The sequence below is a fragment of the Patella vulgata genome, chromosome 3, assembly GCF_932274485.2.
Source record: "Patella vulgata chromosome 3, xgPatVulg1.2, whole genome shotgun sequence".
Classification (NCBI taxonomy): Eukaryota; Metazoa; Mollusca; class Gastropoda; family Patellidae; genus Patella; species Patella vulgata.
Window position 1 is genome coordinate 8,388,722 of NC_065881.2, and position 18,596 is coordinate 8,407,317.

At 37.4% G+C, this 18,596-nt stretch overlaps 1 protein-coding gene across 1 annotated transcript; it reads left to right on the forward strand.

Moving 5' to 3' along the window:
- The first annotated feature begins 4,229 nt into the window (after positions 1-4,229).
- LOC126815921 (heparanase) lies at positions 4,230-17,336 on the forward strand. The gene is made up of 10 exons (XM_056099952.1): positions 4,230-4,374; positions 5,479-5,618; positions 6,635-6,808; positions 9,852-10,005; positions 11,162-11,212; positions 12,688-12,888; positions 14,434-14,545; positions 15,404-15,516; positions 16,598-16,744; positions 17,177-17,336. The coding sequence occupies exons 2-10, from the start codon at positions 5,567-5,569 to the stop codon at positions 17,334-17,336; spliced, it is 1,164 nt and encodes a 387-aa protein (XP_055955927.1). The 5' UTR covers positions 4,230-4,374; positions 5,479-5,566.
- Positions 17,337-18,596: the final 1,260 nt, after the last annotated feature.

The window sequence follows — 18,596 nt, forward strand, 5'->3', positions numbered from 1 at the left end:
ACAATCGGATTAAAATACAGATCTATATTTCGTTTCGCTTTTTTATACCTTCGATGACCTGTGTTTTAATCAGATTGAAACGGTAGGTCCCATGGGCACCAAAATTAAACTATTGCGGGTTTCACTATCCCAGTTGGAGCAGAAAATTAGCATCTCCCCCCACCCCAATAAAAAATAAAAAATAGAATGGTGCCCAGAAAATTAGCATGGCCCCCAGAAAATTAACATGCCCCCCCCCCCCAAAAAAAAAAATAAAAAAAAAAAGTTAACATGACCCCACCAAAATAATAATAAAACTAACCTGTCATGGTGAAGTTAGTTTCCTGGTTTAATTGACTTGTATGTTGAGTGTTATTGAAGATTACATAATTACACGGGGTGCCACCTATACGTAAATATGATGGTGATATTCCTTTTGCTAAGGTCAGCAACTTCGGTGATCTGAGGTATAAATAAATGCCTAGTTTGAGTGAAGTCTGTCCCATTACAGAAATGAAATGAAATGAAATGGGGTTTAACGTCCTACTGTTCTGTTCCGAACAGGGCTTATGAAGATGGGAATACGCCATACAGTGTGCTAAAGACCCCTACGCCAAGCGAATTATTGAAATGAAATTGAACCCTGTGTTAGTCCCAAAATGACCTAGTTTGTGTCGAGTGGACGTTAAACACCATCTCTCTCTCTCTCTCTGTGTGTCTCTCTTTCTCTCGTTATCTGCAGACACGTGGAGAGTAGCGTCCAATCAGAGGTTGTGACATGGCGACCTCCACGGAAACCTTGACAATGAGCCTTGAACTTTGCAACTCGATTATCACAGGTAGACATTTTAGCTTGAAAGCGCGAGACTTGGTATACGCGATGATCGAGGAATCTGATAGGCTCCCGAGCTGTGTGAATACCTAATCGAAATTAGTGCCGAAATATGCAGGGTATTACGTGAAGGCCTTGATAAGATGTACGTAGTTAAAGCGCGATCAAGCCTCCTATTAAATATGGAGACACTTTAAGGAATTAGCAATTGTCGCCATTATTTTTCACATTTTTATTTCTACACTATATATCTATAAGGTTTTAAATGTCACATGCATGACATGCACGTGCAACAGAATTTTGCAAAGAAACTGTTAATTATCCACAGCATTTCCCAAAAGTACTTACGTAAAATTAAAATTTCCCCATTTGTATCTAATGGTCACGGAATCTATGCAAACTCCAATAAACTTTGAGCTGATATTTCTGACTGCCGGGGCTGATTCGATGTCAATGGTGATACATGAAACGTTGCAGGTAAAAACCAACAAAATAAACGCCCATAAATGACCCGCCATATTGCAAAGATTTTTTACTTCTAAATGTACAAAGTGTGTATCGGACATATGTATTTGTGTTTGATAAAGTCACGTGACTACCCATATATCCCATATGTGCAGGCTTTTATCGAGTAGGCTAGTAGTGAATTGTGTTATCGTTTGATAAAATCACGTGATTATCATCCTTGGACTGTCTAATTAAAATAGACTAAAGAGAGAGAGACAGGGAGAGAGAGAGACATGGGGTTTAACGTCCACTCCACACAAATTAGGTCATTTCGGGCTCGTATGACCTCTGACGCAATCTATCGCTACAACCGGTCAGATCTTCATGTAATGTAGGTCATCGAAAGTATAAAAAAACGAAACGAAATATAGATCTGTATTTGAATCAGATTGCCAGAAAACATAAATATTTTTTTTATTTAGAAATACGTTTTCATTCGGGGATTGTATGGCCGAATGGTTAGCGCGTACACGTTGTATCATAAGGTCTGTCATTGAGTCAACTGTACGTGACAAAGAGTAGGGTCCCCTGTCCAACCTCGTGGGTTTTCTTCGGGTCCTCGGGTTTCCTGCCACTGCTAAAGACCCCTACGCACAAGCGAATTATTGAAATAAAATTGAACAGTATGTTAGTCCCAAAATGACCTAGTTTGTGTTGAGTGGATGTTAAACCCCATTTCGCTCTCTCTCTCTCACGTTTTCATTCTTTTTTAACCCATGAGCTACTCTTCTAAAAAGGCCTAAGGCTCCGCAAATCCACGTACGATCGATATGAAACTTGACTTGTTGGTTCCTTGGACAATATTGTGCATCGATTTTTGATATGAAGTCTAAATCCAAGATGGCAGCGATGACGTCATACTCGGTTTCAGGTAATTTTATATTTCTATGGTTCCTGGGGCGTAATTCATGAACACTTAAAGTCAATCTAATTAAAATATAGATCTATATTTCGTTTCGTTTTTTATACTTTCGATGGCCTACACTACATGTAGATCTAACAAGTTATAGTGGGAGTTCACGTTCTATGACGTCAGGTACCAAGCAAGCGACATTTGACCCGGTTACGTCAGTCATTTGATTAACCAATTAGTGACCGCCATGTTAAATCGAAATTTTGAACTATAAAAACGAAACGAAATTGGATCTGTGTTTTAATCAGATCGACTTAAACTAAGCTATTTTAAGGATTCAACAATTTCATTGGTTGAGAGTAAGTTACAAGCCTAGTACAAATTTTATCTTTTGGTCAATGAAAGGGCTGAATTGTTAAAATATTGTAGTTTAAAGGCTCAATACCACTCTTGTTGTAACTGAATAATATGTCCCAATCTTTATTCTGGTCAACAAATTGCACTATTTTACAATATTCCAATTAATTGATGATACAAATTTCATCTTAACATACCTCTTAATTGGAAAAATTTAACTAAATGATTTGGAAAGCCTGACGTAAAGCTTTTCAAATGCGACATCGATTTAAAAATAATTTTGAACCCTTTGGACAAGTAAAATAGGATTTAATGGATAATTTACACAACAGGTAGGACACTAACACATCTAGTACTTAGAATAAGGCTATTTTTATATTTTGGAGCTGTCAAGCCAGCAAGAGTGTTATTGACCCTTTAAGATGTCTTGAATAATGTGCCTGGTTCATAGTTATCTCCTACTTGTTAAAGCCGACCTCCAGAAGACCAACTGTTTATCGTTATTTTTATCTTTGGGCTTTTGATGATTTCGTTTTCCGTTTTCTTTCTTTCTGTTCCGTGTTTTATATGCATACATAGAAAGGTTAATCATTGAGACGTGTTGTTATAGGCGTTATAATATAAATAGCGTATCACGGCATGTGATCACGCTAAGATTTCGATCCTTATTTGTAAACTTTCCACAGTGTTGCGCAATAATTTGTCTGCGATATCACAGCAGGTGGAAGCGAATGTAAATTCCAATATTGGCAAACCTCCGTAAAACACTGGGTATCGAAAGAAAGGTATGCCCTCTGGGCTAAATATAATCGTTAAGGCCAGCTCCATTTTTGTCAAGGTCGCTGAGATGTAAATAAGGTTAGGGCATGAGATGGTTGGCGAGATTATAGGTTAGGTTTAAGAATTTGGGGGAGAGGTTAAGTCTGACCTAGGATGATGAAAATTTGGTTCGTGATATTTTCTAGTTTTATTAAAAATACATGCAATACATTAGATTTATATACAAAGTTGGTTTCGCTGTTTTTGTTGTTGGCGGCGCTGATGGTCTTCCTTCGGTGTCGCTTGTGGTATTCTGGTATTTTGGTATTTGTTATTGCTGAAGAAAAAAAATAATTAGAATGTTACAATATTGTAAAGGCGTTAGGCGTATACTCACTAACCAGGCCGTCCGGGGTTCGATCCCGAGGTCGGCCGGGCGAGTTCCTATGGATTTTGCAGCGTGGTTTCCGGTTTTCAGTACAGGACGGGGTACTTGACAGTCGTTCAGATGAGTCCTCTGTACTCATTAGTGGTAAAAAACCCAACAACTTGACAGCGTGTTTAACCAGTTCTATCACATATGTAATAATGGCTGACACCAATATTGTCCTTTAATAGCATGCATACAAATAGTATCAATTTGTATGACATATTTCTAGTACCAATTTGATGACATGTCTGAAAATTAGAAGTTAAAATATCCTGTCTATTATCTATTAAACTAATCTTGGTTATTTATCACAAAGCGATTAACGGGTTTTGAAACGACAACGTGCTTTATCAAATCGCAAGTCAATCTAATCATTAATATGACCTTAAAGAAATTTATATCAGTTAATAATCTTTCAAGAAATCTAACTCAAACAAGTTATGTACAACAAAAGGTTGATGCGCGTAATATTGTAAGAACAGATATTATGTCTCGACATTTATTGGTGTTTATTTTGTTGGTTTTCACCTATAATGTTTCATGTATCACCATTGATTTGGAATCAGCCCAAGCAGTGAGAAATGTTAGTTTAAAGTTTGTAGGAGTAACTCTAGATTCTGGTCTTATCAAGAACAAATGGAAAACTTTTAATTTAACGTAAGTATTTTTTAAAAATGCATTTTACCCCACATTGGTTGTTTATATCTACCACTATACCCACCATTCCCAGGGTCAGGGGAGGGAGGGGGCGAATGGTTAGCACGTGTGCGCTGTATCATAAGACCTGTCATTGAGTCAACTGGCGTGGTTTCGAATCCCCCGTTGTACGTGACAAGGAGTAGGGTCGCCTGTCCAACCTCGTGGGTTTTCTCCGGGTCCTCTGGTTTCCTCCCCCTGCTAAAGACCCCTACGCGCAAACGAATTATTGAAATAAAATTAAACCATATGTTAGTCCCGAAATGACCTAGTTTGTGTCGAGTGGACGTTAAACCCCATTTCTCTCTCTCTCTCTCTAACCCACCATCCCCGATATGATTTAGAGAGGTCATTTCCACTGAAGGCAGTCGCGGTGGCTCAGTGAGTAAGATGTAGGCTTACTAACCTCGAGGTCCCGTGTTCTATCCCGTATGCCTTCCGTGGTTCAGTGACTAGGACGTTCTGTCGCTAACCTGGAGGTCTCGTGTTTGATCCCTGCGTTCATCAGGATTTTCTGGCGTGGTTCCGCCTTGTCAATGCAGTACCGGATGGGACAAAAAGCCGAGGTCCCGTAACACATTGGTGTGCACGTTAAACATCCTTTGGCCCGTGCAAAATATCCCGCCTTCATTAGCCCAGTCGGAGCAGTTCGTTAACCCCATTTCATTTCATTTCGACTGAACACAACTAGGTCTATTCTGGGTTAATCCCTGTCAATAATACGCTCGTGGGTACTAGTTTTTTTTAGCAGGCGGATCTTGAGATTACCCACAAGGTTAGGCAGCCGATGCTTCTTTTTATCTTGTAGAAGAATTGGGATGGAAACCATGCCAAATGACTCCGGGACAAATTACAAAAATACGACCAATGATTGCCCGGAACTGTACAGCGCAGTGGACGCTTACGGCTGGCCCCCGCATCCATTCTCTTGATCTGATATGAACGTTTGTTGTTTGTGATATCTGTATATTGTGTCATGTCCGTATATTTGTCTTGTATAGTATATTTATTTGTGTAGTGCAGTCCCCCCGCACTTACTAATAATGAACATGCTTTTTTCCTTAGATCTCAGAAAGTGCTGACGTTAGCCAAAGGAATTTCTCCATCTTATCTTCGTATTGGTGGCACAGCGTGTGATCATGTCATATTTAACATGACTCAAGATCAGAGAACTTCACCGAATGACGGAAATTTTCCGTTGACAGGTAGACTTAATATGTATATCTCTATCTCTATTTTAAAAGCTATAGTCTCCTGCTGACGCTACTCACCTTGTTGTTTTTTGGGCCGACGCTCTTCTTCTTCTCCTTCTTCTTCTTTCCATCTTCTTCTTCGCCTTTTCTTCTCCTTCTTCTTTCCATCTTCTGTTCTTCTTCTCCTTCTTCTTCTCCTTCTTTCCATCTGCTTCTCCTCCTTCTTCTTCTTCTTGTTCTTTTCCTTCTTTTCTTGTCCTTCATCTTCTTTTCATCTTCTCCTCCTTCTTTTCATCTTCTCCTCCTTCTTTTCATCTTCTTTTCATCTTCTCCTCCTTCTTTTCATCTTCTTCTTCTCCTTCTTCTTCTTCGAGAGAGAGAGATTGAGAGGGAGGGAGAGAGAGAGAGAGAGAGAGAGAGAGAGAGAGAAGGGTTTTTAGATGTGGAAGGAAAACCGGAGGACCCGGGCAAACCCCACGAGGTTGGAAATTCCACCTTACCCCTTTATGATTATTGGTTACTAGGTCATTCCGGGACTAACACATGGTTTACATTTTTTTTATTTCAATAATTCGCTTTTGCGTAGGGGTCTTTAGCAGTAGTAAGAAATCCGGAGGTTAGGGAGAAAACCCAAGAGATTGGATGTTCGATCTTACTTCTTTATGATTATTTCCTTTCGATTTTTATAGTTCAAAATTTCGTTTTACTTGTCTTTGCTACACAGGTATCTGGAAGAGGTGTTATATAACCTGGATGATGTCAGGGATTAGCCAATGAAACAGTCAGTTACGGCAAGTTTTTGGCGTGAGGCGCCCGGAACTGTGGGTAATCCACCAGAAAGATCAACGCTGATTGGTTAATTAAATGTCTCGCGCCATAAGGTAAAAAAAACGCTCGTATGACCTCTGACGCGACCTTCCACTACAACCGGTTAGATCTTCATGTAATCTAGGCCATCGAAAGTATAAAATAAGGAAACGAAATGTAGAGCTGTAATTTAATCAAATTGTATTTCATTTTGATTTCAGTTGCTGATTGGGATAATTTGAATCATTTGGTGATGAATGCTGGATGGGATCTAATTTTTGATTTCAACGTATTTCTACGTAAAAATGGTAACTGGGACCCAACCAATGCTAAAGAACTGTTAGAATATACCGTAAAACAGGGTTATAAACCGGCTGGTTACGAATTAGGAAATGGTAATTATTCTTATTTTCTGTTTAGTAATAATTTTAGTCTTGCCATTATGTAAAAGCTAAATCCGCCTATTACAGGTCCATTTTTCTGATTTCAAATCTAATATAAATCACTATTTAGATAAATATTTATTTACAGAGAGCCACGGTGGGTAAGAAGCTGGCTCGCTAGCCTGGAGGTTGCATGTTTGATTCCTGCATTGGCCGATAAAGTTCATTGTGATTTTCCGACGTCGTTTTCCCAATGTCAGTGGTGCAGGAAGGAGGTCCTGACAAGGACAGCTGTCTAGTCGTTCGGATGGGACGAAAAACCGAGGCCCCGTGTATACATTAGCATGCACGTAAAATATCCCTTGGCAGTTGGAATTCGATATAAGAGTAGGCAAAATTTCCCTCATAGCACACTGTATTGCGTATGCCCGTCTTTATAAGCCCAGTCGGGGCAGGACGGTGTGTCCTCACTGTGCCCACTTTTGATTAATCCAATTAAGGTCAATTAGGATTAGTGGAATAAGCGGATTAGGATTAGGTGTTATAGGTAATTAGATGGAAAAAACCCCAAATATTTTATGTAATTTTTTTTTTATTTTTCGATGTTTTATATATATTTAATAAAAATATAACATACATGGATATATCATACATCACATTAGCACTTTATAATTTAATGAAAATATAACAATTTTCGATGTTTTATATATAAAATATTTAATAAAAATATAACATACATGGATATATCATACATCACATTAGCACTTTATAATTTAATGAAAATATAACAATTTTCGATGTTTTATATATAAAATATGTAATAAAAATATAACAAACATGGATATATCATACATCACATTAGCACTTTATAATTTAATGAAAATATAACAATTTTCGATGTTTTATATATAAAATATGTAATAAAAGTATAACATACATGGGTATATCATACATCACACAAAAACAAGATAAACAATGAAAATTTACAATGTAGTTAAACGGGCTACGCCATCGGCATACTCGAATACAGACTTTATACCGTTCTGAAGATCTGTTTTCAGAGTTTGGAGTCGGGTTTCTAGTTGCCTGTACTTTCTTCTCTTAGGCCGTAATTTTCCGTTGGCACCTAACTGGAGAATGGTTACTTCGGAGTAAGCTTGTTCATTCTTAAAAAAAGCCACCAACTTAAAAATATTTGGGTGAGGGGTGGCAATAATGGATGTTATCTTGGAATGCCATCCTTCAACATGGTTCGTTGTGCGTGGACCTTCAGTGTGGAAATGGTTCCACATCATTCTGCCATGCTGCCCCTCCACCCAGAACTCAGTTACGTAATCTGCAAAATGCAACACTCTGGCATCTTGGAGTGGTGCATCATCAAGGACATGCAGCCATACATCTTCAACCTGCTGTATTGGAATTAATGGTAATACTGCTGCTTGCTTGACGATTTTATTGATTTCTGGCACCCGAGAAAAATCTGCTTGTAGTCCATATTTCTGCGCATTGCGCCAAATACACTGACCAACGTGAAAAAAACAACCTTTTAGTTCTGACCTCGGCAACACAGTTCTCACAGCATTTTGCATACTAACTTCGAAATCTGTAAACACATGGCCTGGGTTAAGATTAACATTGACAAGTGCCAATGTTTTGTCTCTAACACATCTGAAGAACTCAACATATGTTGCCTCCTTCTTATCTTGTAATAGTGCATACACTAAAGGGAACATTTTATTGTGTACAAAAGCATGTATAGTGTAGATCTGGGTGAAGAAGGTAGGACTCGTGCTAAATGTTCCATCACAGTATATAGTGTCTGCATTGGCGAGATGGTAAAGATTTTCTTGTGTGGAAAACACTAGAAACCTGTTGTCGGCTGCTGCGTGGAGAAGGAAGTCGTCTCCGGATGTGGTCTTGGTGTAAAAATCTGGAAGCTGGATATCGTTGCGGGTCTGAGGAAGTGCTGGGAGGATCTTTGCTCGGGCTCTATACAGGGAAGCACAGCAACTATAGAATGTTGGAATCTCTCTGATCATCTCACCTGAGTCACGGTCAGATCGAAGGGCTGTAAACAAACAAAAAGAAAATATTTATTATACATATTATTATATCATTAATACTCGACCAGACACTCGATTGGTTTGTTACGGAAGAACATGTTCAGTATGCTTTAACGTTGAATCATTTAAATCAACGGCACACAACATTAGAGATAAATACATACCTGATACTTCTTCTTGATAGATGGCACAGACTGGTTTGGTTTCCTCTTGCACCTTGGTTTTCATGGCAACGAGAAATTTGTCGACTGCCACCTTGTGTGGGTTAGCAACATGGTTGTGGTTTCTGGAATATTTGGTAATAAAGCCTTGGTGGGTGTTCAGGGTTGCTGGACAACCTTTTATACAACATCTCCAGTATACTCGTTCTACCTTCCTATTCTTCACTCGGAATTTGTATTCTTCATGGACTAAGTTTTCTCCACCTTGAGCATTGGGGATGTACTGGATGTTTACTTGAACGTTTGCCATGATGAAATATGACAGACTGACTTCTGTGTGTCCTTATAAAGACCGTGTAATGTGTAGGCTTACTGAACATAATTCATATTATATTCAAGTGTCATTTTTTGAATAAAATTCATCACTTTAACGATTACAGTGAGTTCATCTCACCAATTATAAGACTGAATATTTAGTCACTTTCAATATTTGTTTTTTTCCATCTAATTACCTATAACACCTAATCCTAATCCGCTTAATACACTAATCCTTATTAGACCTTAATTGGATTAATCAAAAGTGGGCACAGTGAGATGTAACCGGCAGAACAGTAGGAGGTTAAACCCCATTTCATTTTATTTATTTACATGGCAAGCCAATAATTGGCCCTCTAGAACATCGGATGGCCGAGGTTTTAAATCGAGTAGAACATCCACGTCATTCAATAATTTAACATTAATCGAGAATTTGTTTGTTATCGTTGCAATGGTACTAGACAATCGAGAACCTCACCTAATAACGATATTCAATATAAATATTTTAAATTTCAGAACCAAATCTATTTCCCACTGCAAATGCCGTATCAGAAAAACAGTTGGCAAAAGATTTTGCTGCATTTAAAAATATCGTATCGTCTAGTGGTGTACCGCCATTTTTAACAATTGGGCCGGATACTGCTAGTATGACTCCGCGCTACCTTAAAAAGTAAGTGTTTTAAATCACTCGGCAATCCTCAGCAGATTCCGGTACCCTACATCTAGCCTCGGCTGTATGACGGTAAGTGATATGTACCCACACCTATACAATTGAGCTGCGGCACCGGTTTACTTATTAGGAAAACTTGCTGCTTTTAGAAAGAAGTTCTCAAAATTGCGTCGTTCCAAGAGTGTGTAGAATATACAGTACAAAGTTGTCCTTGTTTAAAGAAAATCAGATAAACTTGAAAGAAAATCAGTTTAGACCTTGAAAGCTTTGTTTGATAAAACATTATTCACAGGCAGTGTCATGAGCGAGGCTCGATGTAGGGTACTGGAGTCTGCTGAGGTTTGCCGATTGATAAAACATTCTTCATAGGCGTGGTCATGGCCGACGCCGTTGGTAGTGCGTTATACAGCCGAGGCTCGATGTAGGGTACTGGAGTCTGCTGAGGTTTGCCGAGTGTGTTTTAAATCTGCCTTTAAATTTCATAATATGTGTCATTTAATTTTATGTTAGTCGCTGAACTAATTTGAAATAAAATGGGGTTTAAGTACCTACTGCACCAACCGAGCTAATGAAGAGGGGGATCCGACTAGTTCCTTTAAGAACGATCTCTGATCGGACGATGTCCACTGACCTTTCCTATCCGTCCCTATATAGCTGCAATATGAAAATACCGCTCTTCCCCACCTCTGTTCTAAGGCTATTTTGAAATCCTTACCTACTATTTTGCACCGTGATCTTCTTTGTTCGCCAACAGGAATCATTTCACGCCAAATTTGACACAAATGTATAATAATTCAACATCATTTAAGGTTAAATAACGTACACGAAATACATTTGAACAGATCAGCCATTAGGAAACTCGAACATGCGCAAACCCGATTTTGTTTTAATCTCGATATATTTGTTACTCTGTAAGAGATTGGTTGTTAACTCGACTGTTAACCAGTCATAATTTGGGACAGAAATCATCAGTCAGTCCAGCAGTGCCGAGTGGGATTAGGTTTAATCAATCGGAACACCGCGGGGAGGAGTAATTAAGGCTTATAATTATCATGTATTTCCCAAGGGTAACACAGAAGAGTTGAAACTTTCTGGACGCGTGAAGATAAAATCACCGTAATACTGTAATTAATATTTGTTTCATGTATTATTAAAGTTTTTTAGAGGCTGGTGGAGGTGATGTAGTTGACGTTGTTACAGTGCACCAGTAAGTAATATCATCTACCATCTTTAATTTAATCACTCGAGAAATAAGATTTAATAACAAATACCATCGTAATATTGACCATTATCTGAGTATGACGTCCAAGGAACAAGCATGTCACGTTTCGTGTCGATGGTACATGAATTGACGGAGCCTTGGGGGTGTATTTCGAAGAGCGTACCCGCCAAGAATAACAATATGAATAGCGATTGGGTAGCACCATACTAAATGGAGCTAACTGAACGACATTTTAAGTCCTAAATCGACGAATTTAGTATATTTGAGAAGTATACATTTTCTGCTTTCATTCAATAAAATTGAAAAGGTTTAATTAGTATTTTTGTGTATTGTATAACAGATGGGAACCGGGGTAGGGCCCCATTACAAAACAATATACTAATTTGTGGATATGGCGGTCATTTAGGGTAGAGATCTATTCTCGAAATAGTTAGTTCCATGTGTACAGAACGGGTTACCACATGCTGAACAATCTTTTGCGATTTAAATTAGTCCCGCTTAGGCCTCGAAATCACAGTGGTTACTTGGCATATATTTTCTTTTCAAATTTATTATACTGTTTAAACGGCATTTAGTAATTAAACACATTAAAATAACGTATTGGATGTGTTATTATATATTATGCATTCATCGGAGGGGGTTTATCTGTTCATATTAGCTAAGTAGAAGTTGAGTTACATTATTATATTCAAAGGTTCAACCGACTGTTCTCATAATTTATATGTTTTCATTCTTGTTTTGATAGCACATAGCATATATTTGGTTCTTTCTGACTGTATCAGTATTGTGCTTGAATACAACAAAAGAATCATTGTTGAAACACAGCTCTTGTTAAAGTTACAATTTCATATTTTCTAAGAAAGTCAAAACATAATTATTTCTATGTCTTTTGCTCAATAGGTTGTCAACTCACTATTATACGATCATAGGTGTCATTCTCACACTTAAAACTCATTTACACCGGAAATAATAACACAATTACCTCCCTTGTTTTCTATTCGCCACCATAGAGTAGTTATCTTCAAACGTTTGAATTTTAAGATGAAAATGATATTTTTGCCAATTTCTCAACTGGCAATAGTGAATTATAGGATTAATAGGATTATTCTTTAACAAGGTAGGACTGTTTATAGATACCATCTATTTTAAGGCTTTATTTTAATAAATTTTAAAAATATAACTTAAAAATATGAAATTGCAACTTTAATAGACTAATTTTCTTCCATGGAATCGTTGTAGAAACATAGCTCTGATTAAAATGCAGTAATTGTCTTCCAAGAGAAACACAACTCTGATTACAGTAGAGATTGTCTTCAATGGAACCGTTGTGTTTATTTTGACTAAAATTAAACATAAATTATGCAAGCGCTAAATTTGCAGGTCTTTCTTTAGGCCTTTAAAAAAGAGTTCGATGTTCAAAAATATTTCAATTTATCCCTTTTCGTCCTTTTAATTTTCAGGTATTATACGAATGGTCAGAAGGCGACGCTAAAAGATTTTACCGACAGAAAACTTTTAGATAAATTTATACCGGAAGTTGACTCGTTTGTCAAAATTTGTAACGAGCAGGCTCCTAATAAACAATGCTGGTTGGGTGAATCGTCATCATGTTATCATGGAGGGGCTCCACATATATCAGATAGATATGTCGCGGGATTCTTGTAAGTTGTTTTCTTTTGTTACTAATCTGATTAAAACATAGATCGTATTTCGTTTCGTTTTTTATAGTTCAAAATTTCGTTTTACTTGTCTCTACTACACTAGGATCTAGAAGAGTTGTTATATAACCCGCGTTATGATGTGAGGGATTAACCAATGAAGCTATCTGTTACGGCGAGTTTTTGGCGTAAGGTGCACGGAATTGTGGGTAACCCACTAAAAACAACAACTCTGATTGTTTATTCAAATGTTTGACATCATAGGGTCAAAAGTCGCTCGCATGATCTCTGACGCGAGTTTCCACTACAACCGGCCAGATCTTCATGTAGGGTAGGCCAGCGAAAGTATTAAAAAGAACGAAACGAAATATAGATTTGTATTTTATATTAATCAGATTGTTTTGTTTCATGAATATTGGAAAGATTGAAAATCATTAGGATTCTTCCTCATATACATCAAGAACACCTACCTAATTATCAGACAAATCAGTCAAGGTATAGACTGCTAATAAGAATTGTTGACAGACGGACTAACGAACCAATGGAATTGTGTTTCTCCTAAAACCGCAAATGGCGAACGCCAAAAAGAAAATAGGAATGCGACTTGATGATCGGGATTCCTTTATTCCCCGCGTATTTCATTCCGCTGTAAAAATTAGAACTACCTGAAAATTCACTACGAAACAATGAAATGCCATGTGCTGATAATGCGAGAAGGCGTATATTTTAAATGCCATTTAAAGACACGTCTTCAATCATTAAATATTCGCCTATATGTGTTAATAATTCTACGCTTATGAAATGATAATTATTATTTACATTTTTTCGACCAAAATTAGATTTCTGATTCAGGAATGTTTTGCATCACAGTTATTATTTTTTGTCCCTCGCCTTTCGAAGAAAGCAGGGGACTATTAAAATGGGTTCGTCCGTCTGTCTGTCTGTCCGTCACACTTTTTGGGACACAATAACTCTCCTTCTAATTGACCTAGAATGTTCAAACTTGGTGTAGGTGTTTATGAGGTCAATGCCTTGATGGAGTGCGAAGCAGAGATAAGTAATTTGATTGGTTGATGCTTTGGGACACGATAACTTTAGTTCTAAGTGAGAGTGGTGAAACTTGGTATATAGTTTCATTACATCAGTACCTTGACTAAGTTCGATGATGAGAATTTTCTGCTTAGGCTAAGGAGCAATAAGCATTTTGATTGGTCAAGACTTTGGAACATAACAACTCTGCTTCTAATTGAGGTAGTATGTTTAAACTTGATGTAGATGTTCGTCTTGACTGAGTTCAATGATTAACATATCGAGCTAAAGCTAATCAGAGATAAGCAATTTCCTTGGTCGATGCTTTGGGACAAGATAACTTTGATTCTATCTGATAGAGAGTGATGAAATTTAGTGTATAGTTGATAATCAGTTTGATTGCTTAATACTTTTGAAAAAAATAAATGTGCGATTAATTAATATGTGTCATCTATTTATTTGAGGATTTCGGCGGGGGAAATCAGCCTCACTGTTGGCTTGTTTTTTTTTACACCCAAGGTGGTTAGATAAGCTTGGATTATCAGCTTTACGTGGATTACAGGCTGTTTTACGACAATCGTTTTATGGCGGTAATTATGGCTTAATAGACACAAACCTCAATCCTAATCCCGTGAGTTAATCAATTAAATACTTAGTATTCCATATCAAATATTATTATGAACCATTACAAACTATTCCACAAGATAAATGTCTTGGTATTGAGAAGCCGTGGTCACACAGTGAGCAAGACGCTGGCTCGCTTACCAGATCGGATGAGTAAAAATTTGGCTGCATTGGCCGAGAAAGTTCATTGAGATATTCTGGCGTCGTCTCCGCTTGCCAGTGGTGCAAGGCGGAAAGAGAGAGGGGTGTTTAAAATAAGATCAACAGTTTTAGGTGGAATGCGACGCTGGAAATGCTCAGATTTTTCACCCCAGGTTTTAGGTAATGTCTTTAAGGAGGGGCAGGAGGGAGGGCGTTGGGGTTATAAATTATATTCTCATTCCGATCGGAATATACTAGACTAGAAAATGCGGTTGAACGTCCTACTTTCCTGTACCGACCAGACTTATGTGTGCTATGAGAGTAATATGGTCATTGTTACTATTATATGGATGGGTACAGAACACCTCACGACTGTCATGGCGTGACTCACGTGTTAGCAATACCCAAGTAATGTGGTTAATATAAGATTATATAGAGAGTTATTGTATATAGTACTAATCTATATATATCATTAACACTACCATACTAAACCTCACTCTACAAATTCCATTATCAACACAGAGAACTTATTACTTTGAGAACAGATCTCTACTCTGAATGACCGCCATTTTAAAAAAATCAGTATATTATTTGTAATGTGGCTGTAATTCATGTCATGTTTTACACAGAAAATGACTCGTTTATGTAACGCGGCCATTGTGAACCTCCCCAACCGGCCTACAATTAGCATCTCCTATAAAATATACAATATTTGTTCTTGTAGGACTACTGGTTAACATTGATATATAAAAGTCTGGTTGGTAGTCCCGTCTTCGATGTAAGTCAAACTACAGACCCTAATGTTCGAGTCTACGCCCATTGTACAAATGTTAGCAGGTATGTTTATATTTATGTACATGGTTGGCCACATTCTGGACATCTGAGACACGCTACCCGCGGAGAAGTATCTCAGACACAGTCAATAGCCATGATATCCATATCACGTGATCTACACACTCACAGGTCATGACATTGACGTCAATGGGTCATCAGGTCAACAACACGTTACATTGTAAACAATAGGTTTATCTTCAGCATTGTTTCCTTTGCACCCATAAAGACTATATAATTCGTCCAGTCCCAACATGTTCTCTCTTCTTCCAATGATTTTTCACAAAAATAACATCTAAAACTCATAGAATTGACGTCGTCTTCAATGACAGCGTCTGCGAATTGTTGTTCATAGAGGCTGCCATCTTGGCACTATTTTGTGCGTCGGTCGTGTCTATTTCAGATATAGACAATCAATTCTGTTGATGTTTTTAGCGTTGGGATTGACTAATAGTTAATTTATTTCAGTTCTAAAACAAATATTTTAAACTGTAACGCAAATTTAGAAAATAGCCAAATTCTGGCTGGGATTACTGAGCAAAATGGCCATTCACTGTATACGTGCGAGAAAAGCTAGCCACCAATTAATTTTCGTACTTTAGTTACGTACGGGTTGGCCACAGTCAATTTAAAGGACAATATTGGTGTCAGTCATTATCACATATGTGATAGAACTGGTTAAACACATTCCAAATATAATTTTAACACAGAGGTAATTGCTATGATAGATGCGTAATGAAGATTTCAAGAAACGGAAGTGCCGAAAGCAAAAGGAAAACATAAGTTATCCTTCTATATAACTGACTGTTCTCACACAGTCTCATATAACAACTTTTGGTCTTCGAAGGAATTATTAGTGAGAAGAAATTCGCCAGTATATTTGTTATCACTCGTCACTTCAGACAGTTATATAGAAAGATAACCCATGTTTTCCCTTTGCTTTCGTCTCTTTCGCCAGCAAGTATAACGGTATATTATATATTACAGTAGTATAGGTTATAAATCAGGAAGTATAACGGTATATTATATATTACAGTAGTATAGGTTATATAAACCAGGGAGTGTAACGGTATATTATATATTACAGTAGTATAGGTTATATATCAGGCAGTGTAACGGTATATATAATGAATATAGGAAGTGAAACAGTATCTGTTGATATACCATTTAGTTCAAGTAAAACACAACAAAGATATATTTTATCACCTGGAGATGATAATGGTTTAACCTCACAGTAAGTTCATTAATTTGAATAATTAGAAAATTATATATTGATATCAATAAACCCCCAACTCCAGTGCGAGAAAGAAAAATCCAGCAAAATTACAAAAAACAAAATGCATCTACAACGGGTTTCACAGGGACCCATTTCCCATTTTAAGTTTCAACGATTGAAGTTCCTGTACCAATGAAAGGTGTCAATAGAAATCCAGAAATATTAGTTAAATTAATACATACTTGTTTAGAAATTCCTATAATTTGTTTAAAAATTGAATTGAATATAAATCACTTTAAATACACTCATATTACATTAATATGACTTTTACACCCATTTAGTATTTTTAGGATTCCAAAGAATAGAGCTATATCTTTAAACAAAATTAACCTCTTATTTTTTTTTTTTAAATATTTGATATGTTACAAAACTTCTCTTATATAATTTCAGATTTGTAAAACTGAATGGAAATGTTCTGATGTTACCAAATGATTATTCGTTACCTCCCTTGATACCTGTTTTCAGCAACGATACCCTTCAGCTAGAAGCGTATAATATGGGATTCGTTGTTATACCAGATGCCATGAAAGCAGAGTGTATGCAGATATGAAAATCTTTTGCTGTAATAAAATGTTAAAACAGTGCTTGTCTGAACACTAAACACAAAACCGCTAAATATCCCTGTACTCCGTCCGGTATATAAAAATGAAGGCAGAGCGGAGCACTATGGGGATGCTCGATTCACAGTCCAGAACGTCCCGAATTGACAGAATTGCAATTGGGTAACCCGGTATTCAGTCCCGTCCCGTAGAATCGTGACGTAATTAAACACAACAAATGTGTTGATTGAGATATTTACTTATCCAGTCGACGCATGCGTTGTAGTCCGAAATACCCCTTTTCACTCGATTGTCACTGATTATTAATGTGATTTTGATAATGAAAGAATGTGAAAGATTTTTGGGTATTAACTGGTTGGTTGAAAGAGTTGGGGTGGGGGTAGATGGCCGAATGGTTAGTGCGTGCGCGCTGTATCATATGGTCTTTCATGGAGTCAACTGGCGGGGTTTCGATTCCCCAGTTGTAAGTGGGAAGCAGTAGGGTCGCTTGTCCAACATAGTGGGTTTTCTCCGGGTCCTCCGGTTTCCACCCACTGCTAAAGACACTTAAGGGCAAACGCATTATTGAAATAAAATTGAACCATATGTTAGTCCCGAAATGACCTAGTTTGTGTCGAGTGGACGTCACTCCCCCTCTCTCTCTCTCTCTCTCTCTCTCTCTCTCTCTCTCGCCCTCCCCCTCTCTCTTTTTAATTTTATTTCATACCCGTGTCCAAAGAAAGTTCGATATTTTATCCTTATTCAATGTCTAACAAAAATGTGAGTACATACGCACGTAGATATGTGGCTATGGCACAAACATTAACCGAAATAACCTATACATATCTCAGAACTATGTAGACCCTGGGGAATAACTTCAAAAAGCAGCCTGCAGTATCCATTGCATGTAGCACATAATGAACTGTACATTGTACTTGTTCTTTATAGGCGTATCCTAGTAAACATGGCCTAAGATTAGACTGTCACGGATTATTTCTAAAAAAAATAATGTAACTTCAAAGCTAGGTGAGCGTGTTTAACTGCTGTGAATATCAGACAAAAGATCGAAGTATGTAATGATATGTGACGATGGTACCATCTGGAACCATTCATGCTACTAACCTATATTACCAGATGCATTGTCTGTTGTGATGGTGTTACTGCGTGGGTTGTATTACTTACAGTTTGAATTTACTTTATGTCTTAGTGCTACTATGGTGATGGTATTTTATGTAGTTTAAATTTACGTCATACCCCTCTCTCTCTCTTTC